Genomic DNA, 25,147 nt, shown 5'->3' on the forward strand with positions numbered 1-25,147 from the left:
CAAACTTTAAATCGCTAGTACTCGACTGACATTACCCTGCAAGCGTCCACCTTGACCGTCAGCTTCTTCAACAAAGCGCCAGCACCACGTCACGCCGTAACACAACAGCGTGTTAGCGGAGTTGCGCAACCTTCCCTTCAAATACAGTCCACTCTAAATTTACTTACTTCGGGGTGAGGCATTTCTGCACACCTAGTCCATTCCTCGACAGTTTGGCTGAAGAAAGCCGCCATAGACTTCTGGCATTTGTATTTAAAATCCATCTGTTGGTTAAAAAAAAATTTTTTTGGGTCTCCACGTAAAGCTACAAATAGTTCCTACAGTCTAAAGTTTACCTCATATTTTTATTACCTACTTTCTGAGTCTATCCTCGGATATTTAGATTTTGAAAAAATAAATCTAGATTAAAAGTGGTACTAACATAACATTATATATCTGTACCTCAGAGGCAGACGGATGCAAATCCAAAATTTGATGAAATGACATTTCGATTTTCGTATCCAGTTTATGATCATGTCCATTGATTTTGAAGAAATGTAAGTCTTATAATGAATGAACCAATGTATTAAGATACTGAAAATACAAATGAATACTATAAATTATTAGAAATCACTTGGAGAAAGTGGATTTTTTAGGCTTTGGTTGAACATTTGACGTTTGGATTTGCATCCGTCTGCCTCTGAGGTACAGTTATATACTTTCGTCGTCGACCAAAGAGTAAGCCATAAGCATGCATTATTAATGATAATCTAAACCATGTCCATTATTAGATTCTCACTGTCTTTATTGAGAAACTGTGATCAGAGTCAACGGTGAAAAAGAACATTTCTGCACTGAGACAATGTTGGGAAATTCACGTTAATTGAGAATTTTCAGACGAAGCCTTAAACATTGAAGCCATAAAATATAAATAGTTATTTCTCGATGTGTTCTTAAAATTAAGAATGAATGTATGCGTGTTATTCATTCCATTTTGTTTGGGTCTCGGATCCATATTGTGAATAAACTGGGACTGAATTACTGTCGTTTAAGATAATATACGTATAATTAAGGTAGTTTTACGGTTTCACTTATTATTACCCATTATTTACCCATCATTCCTCTCTGATCGTCTTACGATTGTCAGTGAGAGTTTTAATAAATTGGCATTTATCGCCATAAAAAGCTTCCAGCTTTTGAAAACATTTTCTTTAAAGAGTGTAGAAGAATATTGTAATTCGAGTTATATGTTGAAGATAGATTTACAAAAAGTACACTATAGATCTTGTTTTATTAATTTATTAATAGTTTTGTTCAATTTATGAATATAGTTTATATAACTGTGTTTTTTTATCAACTTTTAATTCTTTGATTTTTAATTATTCAAATTTAAAGGCTCTCGTACTAATGTTTTGTTCTTTGTTAACTTTTTGCTAAATCTCGTGCACAATTAGAATAGTAATGTAAGGTCATCAGCTGTACACTTTAAACTTCCAGAGTTACATGCGAATGTTGATCGTGGAACCTCGAGCGAATTAAACATCGTACTGCTCGTTAGTTCTATAGCTTTTATACGTATATGACCGAAAATAGTATCTAAATGAGAGTGGTACTATTTTTCGTCATAACATTTTTTTATCTAAGTCAGATTTTGTACTGAAATTTATACAAAACACCTGCATTTTAACTTTTTTTTTTAAATACATACAATTTAATTATTGGTTCTTTTACCATAACTTTAGTGGGTTTTTGAGACATAATTTACATTGTCAAATTTAATATTTTATTTTATCACATAATAATATCATCTTTTTTATGAACCTATCCAAATATGATTATTAATATGTATGTAGATAAAAAATTATGTAGAATATAATATTTTATAATTATTATTTATGAAATGGAATATAATCTTTAAACATGTTTATGTAGTTTGTTTTATAGTTTTACTCCTTATAAACCCTTTATTAATAAGATTAAACACACAAGACTGAAGATAATATTTATAAATAAAATGCCAAAATTTTGAATAAACAGGTTTATTAAAAAAAAAAAAACTTTATTAAACTAATTTCCATAAATCTAGAAAACTTTATGTTTTATTAGCACATTTTTTATGAACAAAGATTAAAATAATTATAATACAAAAGACATATATATGTAGCTTCACCACTCTAAATTAGTAATTTGGAGTGCTGGAGCTTCTAGATTAGTCTCGTCACTCCCAGTGCGTGACTAGGATTGGACTGATGGTATAAACAGCGAGCGGAACTACTCGGATGACTCGCATACCAACATCCGTACTGACCAGAGGTGATCCGTAAGTGACAGTGCTAGAATTTAAACCTCGTTCAGTGGGTTCAACGAGCACTCTAGTAGTGTCATCCGGTGAATTGCGGATAAAATGGAAAACCTCTCGATTTAACTGCTGCATTCTTTCAGTAAGTAATTTGATTTTATCTCACCGTTGTATTGCGAACATTAGCATAAGGCAGCTTAACAAATTATGTAGTGCGAAGATTTTCTCATTATTGGAACAGGCATTAAAAGTGCCTAATAATTTAACTTATGATTTAAATGAACGGTTGTCCCTTTCCGCTCAATGCTGTGGGAAGAAATTTAACTACTACGGCGATGCGATCGTCATTTACAAAAAATAATCCTATAAAATTAATTACACAGGCTGAGTTATGATTTGCTGAAATTTACTGCAACAGAGGGGGAAAACATTTTTAAGAAGGGAATATAAACCAGACAATAAGAAGTCATAAGCCCCGTAAATGCCTAGACTTTCCTCTGTTACGGTAAACTTTTATCTTAATAACTCTCTAGGGAGTGAACAAAATGCTCTATGATTTTTTTTTTTTTCGCTTTCAGACAAACATTTCAGTCCTTACATTTCGTCGCATGTTTTAAAATACTTACAAAAAGTAATCCAAACTATGCGTGTATCCACTCGTCACATTTTCCTTCATTATAAATATTATTGTAAATTTTATACACAAGAACCCTCCATATATTATCAATCAACATGATGCGGCAGAGAGAACATACTGCGCTGTATATACAACGTTTGTAGTGCTATACAACATTGTCTAGCTTTTTAACTATTAATTTATTACATTACAATGTTTTAACTTAAAATAATGGAATTATTAGGATCAAATAACAGAAATGAAAAATGTTGCAGACGAAGTGGAATGTAGAAATAAGTTCAAAGAAGCGAAGAATAACATCCGTTAACTTACCCGGACCATCGCTACTTGCGAGGAAAGTCAAATTTAAGTAAAGTATATTATTAGAATAATACATAAATGGATTTTCAGAATCCAATGACTAAGGAACATAAAAGACGACTTGAATTTCAATACTGTTCGGTTATTAAAGCCGAAGGAGACAAAGGACAACAGGTAAAACAATGTCATATGTACAAATATAAAGGAAAAGTTGAATTGTAAAAATACGATCATAAGTAGCATTCCATCCTCATCTGCGAGAAAATGTATAGTAGTCAAAATTAGCTAGACAAAATATTCTCATCAATTTGGTTATCTAAAGAAGATAATAATTCTAAACTTCTTAAACAGTCATTATTTGTAAGACCTTAAAATATATATGAAAAAAAAAGCCCTCCATTCTCATTTCTCCATTAGATAGATTTTGGCTGCAGAGGTACGAAACCCGCTCTAGAGGCTTTTTATACCGAGCAAATTAGTAGATATTTGATCACAAGTGTGGGTTTTGTAAGTTGCGTTAGAGTATAGGGCCACTACCGTTCATATGTCACCGAGTTTCCCCAAACCCTTTTTTAGTTTACGCCACTCCAAATATTACTTGAGGTAAAAATGGCACTGTACTGTAGCAAAAACGGGCTCATTTACAAATGTAAAAATAAAAGCTTTCTTTGTGGGACACTCTGTTCATATTTAATAAATATGGGTTTTCAGTTCAAAATCAGTTGTATATCAACAAGGTTCAGTGCTATGGGAAATGGGATATAAAAAATGTTTTCTTACGCGCGGTAAAAATTAGAACATTCACATGTACAAACGAGGTTTCTTGAAAACGTAAAAAATCCTGCTCAAAAAACATATGGCCCTACGGTTGGGACCGAGTACTTATTTCTTTATAAAACCCAGATACTGTCTAAAATTTCATTACTTTTGACATCTATGGACGATTCGACAAAGAAAAATAAATCCTTTTTAAAATATTGATTTCACCGACCGAGTTACAGTCATTTTAAAATGTCAATAATATCTTACTACTGTAGAGGTTAAACGTCACTAGTTCTTCCGAATCAACCAATGATAGTGTTGTGATATATTTCCGGTTTACAGGAAGCCGACCCACCAGAAGCGGAACTCGCCAGAGAAAACTTGTGATGTCATACAAAACCACTGAACGTCCTCATTGATGAAAAATACATTTTTACTGTTTTTCTAGCAGTGGTCACTGGGGTCCCATATTTTTGCCTACAATTTATCAGACCCACATTTTGTCAGTTTTTAATATTCCATTTTAATGAACTCATTCAGGAGAAAAACAGGCATTAACAAAACGCAATGAGCCCGTTTTTGTAGAGTACCCTTCAAAAAATAGCAAACATTGGAACCTCTTTTTACATGTTTTTTTTTTTTACACGGTTTTGAAATATTTTTTTTTTAACAATAATTTAACAATGCGTAATGATAGTAATAGGGTTATAGTATTAGGTTATTCAAATGTCCTACATCGCTCTTTTACTTACTTGGCATATCGTCTGTGTAAGTTCGATACTGCGTATGAGCTAAAAAAATTAAATGTATTTTTTTGGCGTTTTCAATTGAATGGGACAAGCCACGTTGGCTGGTATATTTGAATATCAAAATTGACCAATAGGCTGCTTATATTAGATTAAATTCAGTACTGCAAATAAATCTGCATACATCCCTAAAGCCAATATGCGGATGAGACATACTCGATTTAGGTAAAGGCAATACCGCAAATAAGCCATACGTAACTGCCTGTTTAACTGTGGCAATTAACTTCGTATAGACGCATACGACAGTAAATATAGATTTTCTAATGTAAATCAACAACACAAAATAAACTTTTAATTTAAAATTTTTTAAAAAACACAAGATTATTTGTCTCTCCTGAACATTTTAACAAATGATTCATCCGCGATATTGGACTAATAAATATGATAGTGATTAATCTTTGTTACAATTCAAAGTATTTTGATGTCGTCTTATATTTAAGAAAAAACAATAAGTATAATAGGGTAAATAATTTCTGATTGAAAGTAGTCATGCAGAAAGCAGCCAGCCATAGAAAAGTGATACTGAGATAATAGCACTTTTGAGAAAAGAGTGAATAATCAAATCTACACAAGAGTTGGAATGGTTTTTACCTTTACATTCGTTTTTTTTTATACAATTTTTTTTTATATCATGTATTTGACCAGTTTTAATGATTTTTAAAGTCTGGCTGGTACTTTAAAATTGATGAATTTATAAAATTAAAATACTTATACAGTCGAACTGGGATATAACGATCACGGAAATAGCGAGATCTCGGATGTAAGGAGGAAACGTTAGTTGACATTTTAGTTGATGGTTGGTTTTCTCCATACAATTATTCACTGTTAGCTAGCTACTTCTCGGACATACCGAACAAAAATACTGTCAAAAATTATACAAAATCTTCAATTGTTAAAAACATCATTCTCGAAATAAGAATCTAAGTAATAAAATCTAAACGGTCAGCTAACGTAAAGGATAAATATTGCCGAACGTTATGTTTATAATAGATATGTAAGTGTCAAAGTACCTAATTGAATTTTTTGCCGACAATATTGAAAAACGAACACACATGGTTTTAAAAAAAGTCTAAGCTTTGTGAACTTAGTAAGTGCCGGTTCAGCACATTGTTACAATTTACAGCTGCTTTTCTAGTTTATGAATGACATGCTTGTTTCGGGGTTTTTTTAGATTTTTTAAATGTTCTAGGCTTATTTCAATACACAATAAACATTACAAGTGGGTGATATCAAATGAGTTCTAGACCAGATCAGTTAAAATTTAACCCCTGTAAAAAAATTCTGTATGAATTATATATGGATTTGTTTACTTAGTGACAATGTCCAATAGCGATTGTATTAAAAAAAAAACCTTTCTCTGGTATAACGAGTAACGCTTATAACGAGCAAATTCAAGTGGTCCCATCTTCCTCGTAATAACCAAGTTCCACTGTATATTTGTCCACTTTAATTTATTTAAGAGAACTCTAGTTCTAATCTATTTCTAAAGGCATTAATCTTCCAATCACAGCTACACCATGAGGTTTCTCTAGGGCTGTGTGTTTTCTGAAAATTAAGAAATGCCATTTTTGTGATCAACACTTTTTCAGAGGGTGATAACAATTTTTTGTATGAAAGCGGCCTGGGTATTTTCAGCGGAACATAGAATTGACCTTACAGCACCCGATAACATTAATATATATATATTTTTTAATTGTGGACTAGCTGCTTTCTGCAAAACCACGTTCAATTGATTTTTGATTACAAGGAAACCAATCCACAGTTCTTTTTTAGAATGCTTTTTTCCTCTGTACTGTGTGGAACGCACCCCCCGTGCAGAGGTTCCAGTGTATTGACATTTGCAAGCTATTTATTATCTCGAAAAGTTGAAGTTTGATGTCCGCTCGACCGGCGGGCCTAGTACTTCCCCCGGTAGTCCCTCTGGGAGGGGTAGGAAGAGGGTGCGGCGCCGGGGGGCGCGGGTTGGTGCAGCGGATAGCGGACCACGCTGCCGTAGCCCGTGCTAGCGTACGCGCCGCGCTCGCCGCCGCCCCCACCGCCGCTGCTCGCGCCCCAGCCTCCCTCGCCCGCCTTGCTCCACGACGGGGGCGCCGAGGGGAAGCCGCCTTTGGACGCCCCCGAGCTGCTGCCGTGCCACGTATTGCCCGACCTGTCATAGTCACCTGTGAACAATGATCCCGGAATGAGATTCAGAACAAAATGAGGCATGGTGATTACAAATTCTGATGGCAAATTCGAGATCAGCAATCTAAATTATATAAGAACAGGTCATGTTACAGAATCATTGTGGACCAGTATTACGGGAGACCCGATGATATATTTAAAAGACTTACCCTTGGTGGGCGGCGCCGAGTCTACGTAGCGGTGGTCGCGCTTGGGAGAGCCCCGCGTTCCGCGAGCGCTGCTTTCCGCGCCCCCGTAGCGCTCCCCACGCGAGCCGCCCCCGCCCCCTCCTCCGCCCTCCAGGCGACTGCTGTAACAGATAAAGAAAATTGATATACAGACATTTTAAAATCTAGATGGGCCAAACACAAATTTAAAAAACATCAAAATGTTTTTATGGTAATATACATAATATATAAACATTGCCCATATTTGGATGCCATGTTCGGGCTTAAACAAGATGCTCGTCTTCGAGGCCACAGTCTCAGGCTGGAGAAAACCAGATTCAATCTAAATCCACGGAAGCATTTCCTGAGCAATGCTGATGTCAACGCGTAGTCTCAAATGGGTTCAAAAATGGACCAGATTTGTTTCAGAAAATTTAAAGTAAGCCAACAACTACATCAACTACTTTCATTAAAATAGATCTAAGCAATGTTTTGAGTATGTCCAAATGCTTGCAGACTGACTGGATTTTCTCTCTAGGGAGTTGTTCATCTTTAACTTTTTTGCAACAGAGAGAAAACATTTTTGAGAGGGGAATATTGGAGTCTAGGCATTTCCAGACCTTATAATCTGTCATTGGCTGATTTGAGTGGCCACTTTACACACCGTGTAACATTGCAAAAATTTAAATATGAACAACTCCCTGGGGAGAAAATCCAGCCAGTCTGCAAGTGTTTGGACATACTCAAAACATTGAATCAAATACCTGGTAAAAGAAGTATAAAAAATTGGACCCACATGATAAAGGTTTCAGCTCTTTTACTTCACAAAAGTCAACAGATGGAGGAGTTGAGGAAATGTGGATGTTTAAACAGGCAGAATGGTGAATGTTACAGTTTAAATTTAATTAGATCGAAGCATCTTTAAGTTGATTGCTTCAAAATTAATATAGTAATTTGATTGTATTTTCTTGCAGACCAACCTTTTCATATTATTTTGCCTGTTTCAAAGACATCTATCTAGCTTATTTATTTATTTATTAGAGTGTACACGGCACAAATGCCTTTTATAAACATAAATACAATTAACATAACAGTGTTCGCGTTATCTAAAACATTTAAGTTTGTAAGTGAAAATTCTTGATGGAAGTTCATTGTAATTTATTATATAAATAAAACACGAGTGATACTTTAATCCACCAAAAATACCACCAAACACCAAAAATAAAATAAAATACTTAAACTCATTAAAATAGCATTATATCAATTCATTAGTTAACCCATAGAAAATTTGTTGATAATGATCCTTAAGATAAAAATAACTTTATTTAATTTACTTACATATAACTTTGAATTATGTATCCTTACCTCTGTTCTGTATAAATACATTTAACTTTTTAATAAAGATACCAGTCTCGAAGATGTCGCGAAAGCGATGAAACCGGTCACTGGATATTCCAAATTTGTGGATTAAAGTATCACTCGTGTTTTATTTATATAATAAATAACAGTGTTCTATTACAAAATTATGAAATAATATAATAACAATATATCTATACATACTCGTATTACACGGTTGTTTTATACATTATTCTATATAATAACTCTAGAATTTTAATACTTGACATACTTAGGTAAAAAATATATAATAATGCTAATGAACTAACATACCCTATCACTATCAGAATTGGTAAAATAGGATTGAGGGTGACAGACAAATTGACTATATGTACTGAGGCGCACTGACGGTGAAAGGGTCATTAAAAGCAATAAATGTAAATTCCAAATAATGCGAATCTTTTGTAAACAAAGAATAATAATAAACAATGAATTGTCAAATAAAGTTTATAATTTGTTTTTGCAATGTGTATCTGAAAACCACAAGACCTCTAAAAGGGGATTCGGGTGAGAGGGGGGGGCTTTCGAATTTATAAAATGAGTTAAATGGGGTACCTCTGTTCGCGGGGGCGGGTGCCGGGCGGGAGGGGCTGGCGGGAGTCGTAAGAGTTCCCGTTGCTCTGATACTTCATACTCGAGCTGCTACTGCCGCCTGCAAACATCCATTTACTTTAATAACAATAGTGGCAGACAGACAAAATAACATACAGCCGTAGGCAGAGAGGATAGAACGTTATGTAATTCAGATCTCGCTACCCCTACATTCATACATCTTATCATGCTCGTGTCTGCCTTCGAGTGTTTGATTGTACCATGATTTTCTCGGTCTTCTTCCATTTCTGCATCCATCAACATTCGCATAGTAAATATTTTTAGCTATTTTTTCACTGTCTATTCGCTTTACATGTTCAAACCAACATCAATAATGCTAGTCTCAGCCTTACATAGTGCATGGATCACGACATTTGTGCACCTTTCGTACATCGTTTTACCCCACATTCACCGGAGAGATCGCATTTTGACTTTAATCATAGTTTTTTCTATTCCATATTTCGCTCCCATACATAAGGGTAGGCACCAGAACTCCGTTGTAAACTACTTGTTCTTCCTCCTGCGACAAACCTGTTCCTGGCACTTGTCCTCCTTTAATATCTTTCCCAGTCTTTTCATTCCTAGTAAACATACTTCTCAGATACACAAATTCTTCTACCTGATTCAAAATATCTCCACACTGATCTCACATTTAGCTATACTTTCATCCCTTTCAAAAACCGTTACTTTCTAATTATCAACATTTATCAACTAAATTATATTTATTGCTAACTTCGTTATAGACTTTTATTATCAATAATTGAAATAGTATAAATTGATAAAATGTCAATAACAATAGTGAAATTTTTATTATTTTTTTAATATGATAACAATAATGTTAATAACCAATTACAATGACAATAACATCAGTGCCAATATCAATAATTTCAATAACAATTATTTCATTAGCAATTTTAATAACAATATTGTCAATAATAATAGCATCAATAACAATGTTAATAATAATACATCTATGACAATGTTAATAACAATAGTGTCAATGTCAATAGCAATAGTGCCAATAACAATAGTATCAATTACAATAACAATGGTGACATTTAAAATAAATAATTTGATAACAATAATGTTAATGACAAATAATATCAATTACGGTGACAGTAACAACAGTGCCAATAGCAATAATGTCATTAGCAATTTAAATATATAGTAGTGTCAATAATAATAGCATCAAAAACAATATTAATAACAATAGTGTCAATTACAATGTCAATAACAACAGCGCCAATAACAAAAATACGAATTCAAAAGAGAAAGGATTCGAAAGATGTAACAACAGAAATTATCATTTTTGAGAAGCGAATATGGAAGTCTAGGCATTAACAGGGCTTATAGCCGGTCATTGATTTTTAATATTATCTTTCAGTCTTGAATTTCGTGCTCGTCTTCGTGCATTTGGACAAAGTTAATGTGATTATTTCTTATTTTAACAATACACAATAAATTACCTGTGGTGGGGTGGCGATAGTCGCTTCTCCTGTCGCGGGCCTTGTCGGCGGGGGGCGCGGGGCGGTCGTAAGAGGGCGCGGGCGGTGCAGTGGTCGGCTCCGCGAAGGAGGCGGGGCCCGCGAAGCCTCCGCGTCCCTTGCTGCCAGCGCCCCTACCCCCCTCGTAGCCGCCCCCCTTGGCCCACGTGGGCGACGTCGCGCCGTACGCGTAGCTGCGCTTAGCACGCCGCTCCTCTTCCAACCTGACCGAAAGCATTCCATGCATCAGATACAAATTTACTTATTCCTCTGCAGCAGAAGCTTCAGACCGTAATGTATTACCAATGAGGAAGTTGGGTGGTTTTTTTATTCGTTGATATTTTTTTTTTTATGTATCGTATTATAAGCGCTATGAGTTTTTAAATTTATAAAATCCCCACCAAAACTGGTTGGTGAGTGATTAAAATACGAGGGGCGTTCAATATATTCTCGGTATTGATATGAAGGAGTGCAACTATGAATGAATAGTTAATTACCTCCTTATATTGCACTCATTAAGAGTATAAGTACTGAGTTTCATAACAAACGGATCATTAGTTATTGAGTAGCTGTCCCCGAAACACAAGCAAGATGAGGCATTTCGCAAACTCGAGTACCGTGCCGTTGTAAAAAAATCAGAAAACCATCTACAAAGAGATGTCAGAATTTTACGGGGAGTCTGCTCCTTCATTACCGACAGTTCAAAAGTGGTCCGGTGAATTTAAGAGGGGCAGAAAGAGCATAGAAGACGACGAGCGATCGGGTCGGCCAATCGATGCCAGTAATGAAGAAAATGTGGAGAAAATTTAATATTGGAGGATGCCAGAATTAAGATGAAAAAAATAGCCCAGATTACTAGCCTATCCACTGGTGCCATTGTTTCTATTTTACACGACCGCCTACACATGTCAAAAGTCAGTGCAAGATGGGTGCCGAGATTCCTAACGCCACTCCAAAAATCTCACCGCGTACAAAGTTTCAAAGGGTTTTTGGAGCTATGTGGTGAAAATTCTAAATAAACTATTAAAAAAATCATTACTGGGGATGAAACCTGGGTTCATCACTTGATACTGAGAGTAAGCGGGATGCAGTGGCACCGAAAAAGTACAGAGCACCCAAAGAAGTTCAAGGTGACTGATCCGCAGGGAAGGTCATGGTGACAGTTTTCTGGGATTCCCAGGGAATTTCGCTGATAGATTACTAGAAAAAGGGCATCAATATCACCAGAGAATACTACTCTAGCATCCTTCATCAATTGAGGGAGGCGATCAAAGAGAAAAGGCGGAGAAAACTGGCCAGGGGGATTCAGCTCCTTCACGACAAGTTGCAAAGGCTGCAGTTCGTGAATGTGGTTTCGCAGAAATCAATCACCCACCGTATAGACCAGACCTGGCACCGAGTAATTTTTTCTGTTTCCAAATCTAAAGAAAGACATTCGTGGGAAACAATTTGATGACGATGACTCGTTAAAAGCGGCGATAATGAACATTTTGATAACAAACCAGAATCATATTTTGATGAGGGTTTAAATAAATTGATTGCTGGAAGTAAGAAGTGCATAGATATTAAGGGTGACTATATTGAAGAATAAAAAGAAAATTATTAATCGGAGTCTTTTCCTTCATACCCATACCGAGAATATATTGAACGCCCCTCGTACACACCTGGGCTGCGATTACAATGGGAAGTTGAGGACGTCATACCTGCACCATGATGGTATAATTGAATATAAAGTCTCCCGAGCGATCACAATACACTACCGAACCATCGTCTTCAAGTTATGAGGTGGGTTATCGGTATGTACCCCACGGTACACATTAAAAACGACATTATTTTTGCTTAAATTCATTTAAATTTTTAATCGTTCTTAGGTGATCCTTTTTTTCTTAAAAGCCTATTTAAAATACACGGACGCGGAGCTATGAGAAGTTACGTATATAGGTTTAAATTAAGGAATGCTGCATATTGTCCATGCGATGATATTTCTTCGCAGAGTATCGAACATCTGTTATTTCAGTGCCCATTTTTCAGTTTACGCCATAATCTTGAAGCAGAGTGCAGGAAAGATGGAATATCCTTAGCATACATATATATGTGGATATCCACACTATCGATAAAAGTAGTTATCACGCGCCATTGTCCTTGGACTCTGCAACAATGGTGATTGGACTTAAAAGGTAATAAACCAAAATCAGTGATCGAACATCCCATTTCCAAGACAAACAAAAACTATTTTTTCCTAATACCTTAGCCTTGTACATGACACGTAAGGCTACAGGGGTCCAAATATAATAGTGTTCTTTAAACCCTGTCACATCCGAAACCACGATGATCAGTATGGGCAAGAAGACATAATAGCATATTTAAAAAAATATTTAGATCAAAGAATTTTTTTAAAAATAAAATATTAAAAAAAACAAATGGTTGCTTACTTCTGCAGGGGAGAAGTGAGGGGAGCGCGGTGCAGTGTCAGACTCCCCCCTTACCCCGCCTCGATTCACCCCTGCAGAAGTAAGCAACCATTTGCTTTTTTTATGTTTAATTTTTTAAAATTTTATTCGTTCTAAAAAATTATTTTAATGTGCCAATATGTCTTCTTGCTCATACTGATCATCGTGGTTTCGGATGTGACAAGGTTTAAAGAACACCTGTATATTGGTTGGTCGGAAAAAATTGCCATTTGGCAATAAGCCCGCCAATGTACAAATAACATTATGTACAAAAAGTTAAATAAATAAATATAGATTAAATAAATATATATTAAAAAAATATACATTCAAAATACGAAAGAGAAATAAGTAAATTTCAATGTGTCATTTAGCACAGATTAAATTTCAACGGTTAATACAGCACCCTCTAGTGAAAGTTGAGCCCGGTACAATGATGATTTGTACCCTCTAAACCGGAACTCTGTTTACACCTGCAATGGGCTCGTTTCATCGAAGGTATTATAATTTGATAATAAATCATTTGTCAGTGTAAAGTTTAACTGTACTTGATTTGCGCCCTCTTGAGCTCCTGCCTCTCGAACTCCAGCTTCTCCCGCTCCAGCTTCTGGCGCTCGCGCTCGATGCGGTGCAGCTCGCTCTTCTCGCGCTCGATGCGTTCGCGCTCCAGCCGCAGCTTCTCCCGCTCCACGGCCAGGCGCTGCTTCTCCGCACGCTGGCGCCGCTCCTGCTCGCGCAGCGCCTGCTCCGCCGCGCGCCGCCGCCGCTCCTCCGAGCGCGCGCGCCGCATCCGCTCGCGCTCGCGCTGCACCTCGCGCTCCTTCTGCGCACATTGACATGTCCGGGATCAGTCGGTCACAGAGTTGATATTTACAAATTGGTGGATTTTAATACAGTGAAACCCCGAAATATGTCCCCGCGATTTACATATAATTTTTGAAGTCACATAAAAACCCAGTTTTTCTTTTTTTTTTTTTCACGTAGTTTACGACGGAGAAATTTGTAATCCGCACTGAAAACTGACGGCTCAAGAGTCTAAAGTTAGTTTCTATCAATATACCAACTTTTTCGTAGGAGAAATTTGTAATTTTTAGTCATAATTTTAAAGACAACTTTGTTGTTAACCACATTTTTTTTTTCTACCAACGGGTTAAAAGCTATACAAGCTTCTTTATCGGGGTATACTCAACTAGTGAATTCTATCCTATATTATTTTATTAGTATGCTGCCAATGAACTAAGAAATCAAGTCTTTTTGTCTTGAAAGGATGGTAATGTGAGATGAATACGCTTATTCGGTTATTTATTTATTGGTTTTTTCTTATTATAAATCGCTTTTTAAATTTCCAAGATTTCCAAGTTGTCTAATTTTAATATTTTATTTCAACGTGGAGAACTTTTAATCTTAAGTCTTTATTGAAATAATGATTATTTGTGTTTTTGAAATAAATATTTTTTTTTTAGTTAAATAAAAATGAAATGAAATGAAATCATAATTACCCTGATCTTTGAAAAGGAGAGGACATCTCGGGGTGACGGAGGCTTGCGGTGTGGAGATCTTTCTCTTCTTCCTGAACGTTCCCTCTGCAAATGATTAACACATACTGAGTACAGGTTCCGTTTGTATATATTGCCATCACAATGCTGCGATTGCAGTTTTGCGCATGTGTGTCATGTGCATTGCGCATACATGTCCTATTCAGAAGGAGTTGACAACATTACGTAGTTCTAAATAACGGGCTTTAACAGTAGGTATAATGTGCTAAACTAATGAGGAAGTTCAGTGGTTTTTAAAAAAATTATATTTGTTAATAAACTAAGCCAAAAATATTTTTTTTAATTTTTATATATCGTATTATCAGCACAATGATTTTTTTTAAGTTTTGTATTTCTGAAATTACTTCGCATGTGACATCAGAAGTTCTCTTCCTCTTCTTTAATTCTGTCAGTTCTGCCGATTGCCCTGTTGTCTTACCGTAAACCGGAAATCTTTCACAACTCTCTTATATTGGCTGATTCACAAAAACTAGTGACGTAGTTCTAAAGTAGTTCATTTTTATTAAAATGTTTTTAAATGATCATGATGCATAGAGTAAGGAATGTCGGTAGACTTACAATCTTTCTGCGAGTCTCCTGTGAGCCCCCTTTGCGCTCCGCCCCCTCCTCCGCTCCCTTGTCTCGGGCCTCCCCACCTGATCCCTCAGTCTTTTCTTCCTCCTTCGGCTTGACGTCGCCATCCTGGAACGGATCACATCACGAAGCTGAATATATATGTTTACGCACAAACATGTGATTTTGGAAAGTAAATTGTCACTTTACAGCAACAAATTTTGGCGTGTCAATTGTTCTGACGCAATTAAAAAGGGTAGAATTTTTATCAGCACTTCTACAAATATTTCGACATACTTAAAATACTGTTTACCATACAAATTGGTCTAAGAAGTACAAAAATTAAAAGTATCTTTAGTGTTTCACAGTAGGCGAAATAATTCGGTAGAATCTATCATTCCTACTTCTTCTACCATCACATCATTTCCCCATGGAAATAAGTAGTCGATAGAACACCACACGGTTCTATCTGATATATTTCTAGCTCCTTCCGCAATTCATACATCTTGTTTTATATTTATTTATTTATTCATATTTTTATTCAATTATTTACTAAGATTAATAATAAAAATAATGTGACCTCACTGGGGTACCCATACCGAGGACACTTAACAATATACTTTTTTTTAATATTTTTACATTTGAGAATAAACAAAGAAGACTTAATAAACAGAGATAATTAACAAAATAATCAGACAGTTTGAAACATATTTGTGTTTATAATTAATTTATGTACAACTATATTACAAAACGCACAATGAAAGAACAAAAACATAACATAAGTTATACATTTGTGGAGCAGTTGATTCAATATTGGTTTGGGGGAATGAGACAATCCATTTCACTTCGACCTAGACCTCGGATTGTGAGATTTTCATTTGTCTGATCATGCATGTCTTTCTTGGTCGTCCTCATCCTACGTTACCTTTCACCCTCGGGACCTCTGCAGAAAAATGCAGAGAATCCGCGAAGAGAGGAACTCGGCAATAGCCTCAGGATAATGACATCTGAAAAAGCTCAAATACGAATAGTTTACCTCATTGTCCGGGCGGCGCTTGGTGCGCGCGGTTCGGGCCCCACCCCCCCCTGTGGTGCCCCCGGAACTCCCCCAGCCCCCGGCGCCCAGCTCCGACTTGGCCTTCTCCACCGATATCATGCGCCCGTGCAGTTCTGAAATTTACATTCATCATCATTCCCGATCCGCACACGACTAATTGCTAACAACACATACACGATTTATTATTATTTTTTAAAATTTATTTATTAAAAATTATTTACATAATAGTCTTCAATTAAAGTCCTGCTGAGTTGTATACATACAAATCGTCAGCAGGGTCTTATAAATTGCTTAGATTATTCTAATAATTTTTCTTGAAAAACATTACATATACCATATTTCATTACGTTATCGAAAATTAAAAACTATCACTAATACAAAAAACTTTTTTCATTTAACCATGATTTGAGCATACGTCTCACTCCTTTATTTCATTCAGTATTTTAAATTAGTTTGGTAACATGTTAAATATTTTAGGTATACTGTATTGCAGTGTCCTTTTGCCATATTTATTGCAATATCTAGGAACAGCTAGCTCTAGTACAGCCACACTAGTAAACCTGGTATTGTAATCATGTACCAACTTGTGTTTATACTCGGAGTGCGACGCAAGCTGACAAATTAAGTCGTACCAAAGTAGAGCCCTAACTGATAATTTATTTACAGATTTAAACATCAATGATATTGAAATATTGTGTCTCTGGCGGTATACATCTTTATGTAGTAGCAATTTGATCATAGAATTTTGCAAAGTTTGAATAAAATATTATTAGTTTCACTTGATAATCCCCAGGAAGTTAAAGCGTATTGTATAATTGATTCAGAGAGAGATAAATAAATAATTTGTTAAGTATTAACAGGGGCATAATATTTTTATATATACATTCTATTACTTATTGCTCTTAATCGCTTACACAATTTTCTTATATTTGCATCCCATTTAAAATTACAATCTATTGTTAAACCTAAATAAACATACTGCTCAATATTTTCACACATATTATATATCTCCTTGTAAATCCTGATTAACGAAATGTAAATTAAAATTAGCTACCTGATTTAAATGATATTTGCAACCAACTGATTTCACCATTGAAATAATCCTCTATCAACCTTTCGACTAGTTAATGGAGACATTCGTCTGGCAACACATTCGCGAAAATCCCTGACTTCAAAAATCTATGCATTTGTTGTAACATCCACATTCCCACTGTTACGGATGTCGTATAGACTCAGCAGCCCTTCCTGGGGAATAATGTAGATTTAATATAAAATCTTGGATTCTCGCCTAATTATTTCCATTATTAACAGTTTTAAACAATATAAAATTTGAGCAGAGCTGTAATAACGATAATGCAGGCAACGCCATTTTAAAATGTGCTTTAAACGGAGAATATACCTCTAGTTAACTTAAGCGATGATTAAAATAAAATTTACAATTTTAAGCAGACGAGTTGCGTGCCATCGGCGACGGACAGGGAATCCAGTACGATTTATAACCTATGCAATTTGCAATAATAAATCAGTTCGCTCTTGACGCCCGCTCGGTTTTTCGCTTCGCTGCTGGTTGCGTCCGTGGACTGCCCTGATTGTGCTGGCCTCTCTGTACCGACACGACCAGTTGGTAAACCCCTTAAAGAACTATCGAGGATGACTTAGCGGTCGGTGCTTTCCCGGCCCTCAGGCCCCTAGCCCGTGTACATTAAGTTAACGTTCTTAATGTGGTCATCTAATGAACTCGGGAACGCATGGACCTGCATGTTGAATGAGTGATGGTAACCTACCCGTACGATGGATGTACTTGATGCAGGCATCGGCGTCTTGCGAGCTAACCATGGTGACGTAGCCGTAGCAACGCGAGCCCGGCATACTGGCGTTGGTGACGACCTTGGCTCCTACCACCTTCCCGTGCACCGAGCACAGCATCTTCAGGTCCTTGGCCCGCGTGGCCCCCGACAATCCGCTCACCCACAGGTTGCGGCTCGACCAGCTGCCCGACTTCTTGGAATCTGGGGACCAACCGTGTCCGGTTATTTATTTTGGGAATTCGACAGACACTTTATTTATTTTGGGAATTTATTATTTTTATTTGGTTATTTATTTTGGTAATTCAAAAGGAAAAAGGAGAAATTATTTATTTTATGAAGAAATCTGGGGAGAAATAAATTCAGAATAAAATTATTAGAATAAAAATAATGTTCCGTAATAAGAGACAAGTATACTGTCTCAATATGTACCGATGAAGATGGCGTTTGTAATCGCGGCTGAGGGCACAGTATCCCAGAAAAACTCAATTTAATAGTATTGAACATACATAAAAATACAATTATTATTTATATTGGCAGGCAGCCTGTGCTGGGCTTGACAATTTATTTCAATCTGAAACCACCCTTCATTGGATTGAGGAGGAATTGGGGATGATAGAGCTTCCAGTATGTTAGATAACAGTATAGTGTATTATATGAATAATAAATATATAAATATTAGCCATTAGAGAGGGGCATTTCGGTTTTTTTATAAAAATGACAATTACCGTTTCACAAATTAAGCTGTTTCGTAAAGATGTTTAAAAAATAACGGTTAAGTGCAGTGGGCATCCCCCCCCCCCCCCCCCAAAAAAAATCTCAATTTAAGTATATAAAAAAATTTTTGGCTTCCCATTTCCATTATCGCATTAAATATTATGTTATGAATATTTTCTAAAAATTACTAATTTTCTACGAGGTTTTTTAATTTTTTAAATTATTATTTATTGTATTTTATAGGAACCTCATTTTAAGGAATGACATTAATATATTATAGCTTAAAATTTTTATTAAATGCTAAAAGAGACCTTTAAATTCACAAAATATCATTTAATTTATGCCTGTAATTATGTTTTCATTTGGATTATATGCGTATTATATGTACTTAATTATTCATTTAACATTTTTAATGAATTACCCACTTTAAATTATTAATATTGTAAATTTATACAAGAAATTGTCAGCGCTAATTATTTGATTCACGAGTAAATTAGGCGGGCTTTTTTACTTACGTTGTTTATGCAAGCTAACACTAAAATTGGGCCACTAAGTGTAAACTTAGCATTCCTTTTATACAAACGGCAGAGTCGGCGTTTTAAAACAATTATGCGCTTAAGTGCCTCATTATTGTGTGTAAATTCCGATAATATTGTATGGGGTTGGGATGGATGGATTCAAAATGTAAAAATTAACACCCAAGTAATATTTTTAACCGGTTTCTTTGACACGCAGTTGTTTTTAAATGGTGTAGGCTCACAGTTTATTTAATATGGTGAAGTTTTCCCGTTCTTTTAAAATATCTTTTAAGTCTGGTTATGACAGTTTCAGTTTAATTTGCTTCTCCGTTGCGGAAACACCTTCAGTTTTTGGTATTATTTGTATAACGGTAATGACTAACGACATCGTGCTGTTTAAAATTTTGCATTTTAAGATACAGAATAAGGATGCACAAGGTCATGGGACTGCGCAGGTGAGGGGCGGAGTGAATATGGGCCAGGGAGATTTCATGCGTATATGTGTATGTACTTGTTCCTTAGGAGATAACAATATGAGTAGGTAGGTATTACGGATAAAGATTTGAAGTTAGGGAGAAGCGCGGTACGGAGTGCGGCGGGGCATTGAATTTTTTGCACTAAGAGAAATGTATTTTTTTATTTACTTATGAGCTTGGTGATTTAGTTTTTGTTTTTTTTTTAAACGATTTAATTTATTTTGTGAAACAGTTTTAAGTGTTTTGGAAAGGTAACTGTTTTAAAACAGCAGTTACATTTTTTTACCTCTATTAGACATAATAATGTCATAAATACCTTTTTCCTTATTTCCTTTGTCCCCATCAGTGGCTCCGCTGAAAATGTTTCACAAGATTATTATTTAGAAAAATACCACAGGTTACGAAATACGAGGATCGTATAATAACTACTTGATGTATGAAAAAGGTTTTGTATTCTTTAAAAAAAAAAAAAAACTAGTAAACAGCGACTAAATAAAGAAATTGAAAGACTAAGTATATGGAGAATATTAGATAGCCGAATTTAATGAGGTTGTAAATCCAGATTATTAAAATGTCACCAGAATTACAAATGAAAGAAGATTGAAAGTGCGTGAGATTGTAAATCTCTCAATTCGATAAATGCGAGAAATGCCCAAAAATCTTTTGGATACAAGAAAGCTTTTTGAAAGAAGAGTGCCGTGATTGCTTACAACTGATCATAAATACTTGGATCCAAAACTGGAAAAACCTTGGACAAAAATTAAAAAAGGTTTTATTAAAAATAAATTTAAGTCAGGTACCATCATACGATCCTCGTAGAGCAAAAAAAAACAATGAAAACTGTTCAGTACTGGGCAACAGCAATCAACTTTTGTTTCTTCGGTGGAAATTGTGATTATGTTACCTTCAGTGGGCTCTCAATATACCCTGGAGCGTCTCGGCCTCGTATGCTGCCTTACTATATATGTACATTCCACATATTATATCAACACGAATTGCATCAGTAGTATTCTCCGCATCTTGCAGAATGTTGCCAGCACTTGGTTAACCGTGCTCATTCGTTCCTCGTGGATGAAATATCCAAATTTTTTTCAAGTCTTCGAGAACTCTTTTAATTGATCCACTTTTTACTTCTCACCTTATGCTGCTGTAGCGGCGACTTCTGGTTGTAGTATCAAGATGAAAATAATCTGCGTGGCGATTCGTTCTCATTCCCATTGTGCTATCCGGATCGTAAACATGGTCAGCGACGAGTCCTCGATAAAAAGAAAGTATTTTGGGTGTTTGCTAATCGGCGATAGACTCCAATAGACAGGGGTGGAGTACCAAATAGTTTGAAATCCATAAAGCAAACTGCGGATTTGTTCATTGTGCGAGGAAGTGTTTGCCGGTTCTGGCTTGTGTATAAACGAGAAGGCAAGATCCTCGGGATTTCTCACCCTCGGCTTCCTCCGCTGCCAGGAAACGCACATCACGCGAATCTCACCCAAGAAACAAAATCCTGCATTACCCAGCCCTGAGCCGGCGATGGTGGTCTGTACACATCCCGAGTACTCCGCAACGTCAACAGTCGGACTCGGAAACACTCGGGGGGGAGGATTTATAAATTATATTTATTTGCAAAGTTTCAAATGTTATTCTTTGTTGTACAGTGGAATGAATGTCGTAAAAAATTTTTAGCTACAAAGTTTTGCACCCGGGTGCGGAGGCTTGAGGGCGAAGGGCGTCGTCTTCTGTCTTGACGAGGTGCAAAACTTTGTAGCCACATACCCGCGCCACCGGGGATAAGGGGACCAACCTAGCACTGGTGACGGCCGGCGAGCTCTTGCGGCTCTCCGTGTCTTGCTGCGCCGAGTCTTCTTGTCCGGGCGCCGCCCCTTCCGTCGTCCCGTCCTCCTGAGCTCCGCCATCTACACCAACACAATATGATGATCATGCTCGCCAGACGTGTCAACCTGCCGTCGAGCCTCTTCTCTCCCTCACTACATTACATTATCTGAAAGCTGGATTTACATTATCAAACATATAACTTCTTTACTAAATAGCGCTGCGGGTGGACTAAAGGTGGGGAGAGTATCGGTTTAGTCACTGTCCCGCGATGATCCGATCTTCTGCCGCAGACTCTTGCGGATGCGGAGGCCGGCGTAGACACGGGTGAATGCCGCAGCGCAGTTGGCCACCGAAGTTCTCGAAGGCGTCCGCTCTCTTGAGGTCTTGCTGTACTCTCACGTTCCGGCCGTATCACTGTTTCAGTTTGAGCACACACACACGCACTCGCAATATTTAAGCCCCACCTATAGCGACCCGGCTTAAGACTTCCAACCCATATAGCATTATCTGCACAAAATCGGAAGAATCCTAATATATCTTACCTTTACTGGCCTTGGGTCGTCCTTCTCCCTGAAAAGAAAACAAAAAAGGAGGATCAAACAAACATTCTGCATAAAAAAAAGAAATATATAAAAAACAATTAAATGTTTTCAGTCCTTTCCTATATTATAGTAGGTGAAACGATTCAGTCGAATGAATCTCACCCACATGATAAAAGTTTTAGCTCTTTTACTTCACAAAAATAAAAAAAATAGACAAGTTCAAGAAATATAGATGTTTAAACATAGATAAAATGATAAATGTTACACAGTGTGTAAAGTGGCCACTTAAACCAGCCAATGACAGGTCGTAAGCCCTGTAAAAGCCTAGACTTCCATATTCTCTTCTCAAAAATGTTTTTATTTTTGTGTATTGTATTATCACTGCTATATTTTGATGTTTTGAATTACCAAAATTGCACAGTGTGTGACATCAACGGCCTCGTGGTGTAGTGGTCAGTGCGTTTGCTTACCATACGAGAGGTCTCGGGTTCGATTTCCGACATGGTTGACACGAGATATTTATGTAAAAAGGGTGTTTCTACACTAGAATACTCATAGTCCTGATCACTTTCACTGATCATTTTACCTTCATGTGACAAAAATGGTCGAGATTACGCCGCGGTTGGTGTACCAATTGCAGTGCCCTACACACCGTAAGGTGCGGAAAGGAGAATGATGATGATGACATCTCAAGTTCTCTTCTAAAACCGAAAATCTTTCACAACTCTTTTATCATCGGTTGATTCATATGAACTAGTGACGTCGTTCAAAGTAGTTTGTTTTATTCAAATATTTTTTATTCATTCCATAAACTTTAATGAATATTCGCTGTTCAATTGAATGCTCTAATTTTTACCGCGCTTAAGAAAACATCAAATTTCCTGCAGGGCTGAACTTCCTCGTTAAGAAATAAGTTTGTCAGAAAACTACTAGATTTTACGGTAATAAGAGAGTAGTCACCTCTTCATTGAGCAGCTCATCCTCTCCTATGTCCAGGTTGATGGAGTCCTCAGTGTCCATTCTGCTTATCTCAGAGTTCTTGGCAGGGGAGGGCTCCTCGGCAGGCGCGGGGGCTGGGACGGGAGACTTGCTGCGCGCCCTCTTGGCCGGCGGCTCCTCTGCCTCCTCGGGGCGTCCTTTGTCCCCGCCAGCCGGCTGCTCGTGCTCCGCCGCGGGCCCCCCGTCCTCCCGCGCGGCGTCCCCGTTCTCCGCGCCGCCCTTCTCCACCTCGGCGTCCATATCTTCATCCGCCACCTCATCTTTCACCACCATCTCGTCCACGTTGACATCTTCGAGAGAATCGTCCATCTCTCCCTCCGCGTTGCTCCCGGAGCGCGATGTCCTTTTCACTGGAGACTTTTTTTCCGTGCAATTTAAAGGTTCGAATAGATATGTCTCGGGGTCATGACCTTCTTCTTTTAAAGCCTGTCACGAAAAATAGAGAAATTATGACAAATACAATATTAATAGAACGCGTTAACTTCCACGCGACCATACACGTGTAAAATGAAATTGGACTGTGGATTTGCAACGGCGCACCAGAAATAAAAATGAAGTAATACTCGTGTCGAAATATTAAAATAAAACACGAAATCAAGAAATAGCTATTAATAGATTTGTACACACGGCAAACTTATATCAATTTTATAAAATAATGAGGAACTGGGCGGCTTAACAGATTCTAGATTAATGGCGGAAACAAATCGATGTGTGGTTTCACTCGGACGAGAAATTGACAATTCTTAGTTTATAAGAAGATTTACCTTAACTAATTTGTCGTATAGAACAACTTTGACGCCGCTTTTATCTAAATTACGTTTCTCCAATTCTGTGCGTAAATCTATAACCCTTAAATCGCTCAACTTGCGTCCTTCGGTGTCAGCCATGTTTGTTAATAAAATCTGAATAAAATAATACTTAAAAAATCAACGTCCATTTTCTATTGTTTATGGTTTCATTTTTATTATATTTCTTCTGACTAAAAAGAACTTTTCGAGTTTGTACTTTGATTTAAATTACATTTTTTATGTTTATTAATTTACTTTTTAAATCACATTTCATTTCGAGATTTCACCGGGAATCGAAACCGGAACCCCCTATGCGTAAAACAAACATCTTATCCAAATATCACGGGGACCGTCTAGCAATGTTCATATTTTGCAAAAAAAGTCGGAAATTTTTATTAGACAATAATATTATGAGTAAGTTCAAATGTGTGAAGATAGGCTGTAAATTTATTTGAAAAATATAAAATCATCGTAAATTTATTGCAACAGGGGGAAATTTTTTTTAAGAAGGGAATACGAAAGTCTTAACACCTGTCATTGGCTGGTTTAAGAGGCCACTTTACACACTGTAACTTAAAATAAAAAAAAGGCATATGTATTTTTTTTTAATGTTTTCAAAAATTGCCTATATTAAAATAGGTGAAACGATTCAGTCGAATGAATCTCACCGACATGATAAAAGTTTTAGCTCTTTTACGTCACAAATATAAAAAATAGACAAGTTGAAGAAATATAGATGTTTAAACATAGACAAAATGATAAATGTTACACAGTGTGTAAAGTGGCCACTTAAGCCAGCCAGTGACAGGTTATAAGCTTTGCAATTTGCCCTTGTCAAAAATGTTTTCCCGTATTAGGAAATTAAATCAAGATTTTTATTTGACTTTGAAAAATGTATTTTATTTTATAAATAGTCTAAATTATGAAAATTTCCGCTTAAAAAAATTAAAATTCGTCTTTCTAGTATTACGTAATGTTATAATTCTTACTATTCTCATAATTAAAAAAAATGTTCTTAAAAATGCTTATTGTATTTACTTAATTATTTATATTTTCAATTACTTGCCTCACTGATAAAGTCTATGTTGAGGTGGGAGTAATTTTAAAGTATATACTCTAAGAGAGTAACACATTTTTTAACAATAATTAAGTGTGTGAGTATTTAGCACGCTATAACATGATACATTAAATGAATCACAAATTTTTATATGGGTACTTATTTTTCAAACAATATTTAACGTTTTTCGAAATGCTTGTAGACAAGGAATGGATTTCAT

General features: G+C 36.4%; 1 protein-coding gene across 3 annotated transcripts; it reads right to left on the reverse strand.

The window, feature by feature from the left end:
- Nucleotides 1-4,613: 4,613 nt before the first annotated feature.
- Nucleotides 4,614-23,980, reverse strand: Saf-B (Scaffold attachment factor B). Of its 3 annotated transcripts, none has more exons than XM_088239595.1 (14): nucleotides 23,847-23,980; nucleotides 23,044-23,508; nucleotides 22,084-22,111; nucleotides 21,510-21,621; nucleotides 20,028-20,065; nucleotides 17,980-18,204; nucleotides 16,175-16,308; nucleotides 15,145-15,267; nucleotides 14,530-14,613; nucleotides 13,579-13,850; nucleotides 10,566-10,807; nucleotides 9,064-9,160; nucleotides 7,117-7,256; nucleotides 4,614-6,945 (listed from the first exon to the last, which is right to left on the reverse strand). In XM_088239595.1, the coding sequence occupies exons 1-14, from the start codon at nucleotides 23,967-23,969 to the stop codon at nucleotides 6,680-6,682; spliced, it is 2,349 nt and encodes a 782-aa protein (XP_088095721.1). In that variant the 5' UTR covers nucleotides 23,970-23,980; the 3' UTR covers nucleotides 4,614-6,679. The 3 variants fall into 3 exon arrangements, with proteins under 3 accessions (XP_088095721.1, XP_088095720.1, XP_088095722.1); XM_088239594.1 differs by having other exon boundaries at nucleotides 13,579-13,853; XM_088239596.1 differs by lacking the exons at nucleotides 21,510-21,621; nucleotides 23,044-23,508; nucleotides 23,847-23,980 and having other exon boundaries at nucleotides 13,579-13,853; nucleotides 22,084-22,109.
- Between the last annotated feature and the right edge of the window lie 1,167 nt (nucleotides 23,981-25,147).

This window comes from Micrasema longulum, unplaced genomic scaffold (assembly GCF_059751315.1).
Source record: "Micrasema longulum isolate JH-2025_06_02 unplaced genomic scaffold, ASM5975131v1 h1tg002195l, whole genome shotgun sequence".
In the NCBI taxonomy this organism is placed as follows: Eukaryota; Metazoa; Arthropoda; class Insecta; order Trichoptera; family Brachycentridae; genus Micrasema; species Micrasema longulum.

Excerpts from the sequence above, each read along its gene's own strand:
- Saf-B (XM_088239594.1), bottom strand. The coding sequence starts at position 23,969 with ATGGCTGACACCGAAGGACGCAAGTTGAGCGATTTAAGGGTTATAGAT. Across the intron at positions 18,205-20,027 it reads CAAAGGAAATAAGGAAAAAG|ATTCCAAGAAGTCGGGCAGC; the intron begins GTATTTATGACA and ends GTTGGTCCCCAG. Across the intron at positions 7,257-9,063 it reads ACCCGCCCCCGCGAACAGAG|CAGTCGCCTGGAGGGCGGAG; the intron begins GTACCCCATTTA and ends TATCTGTTACAG.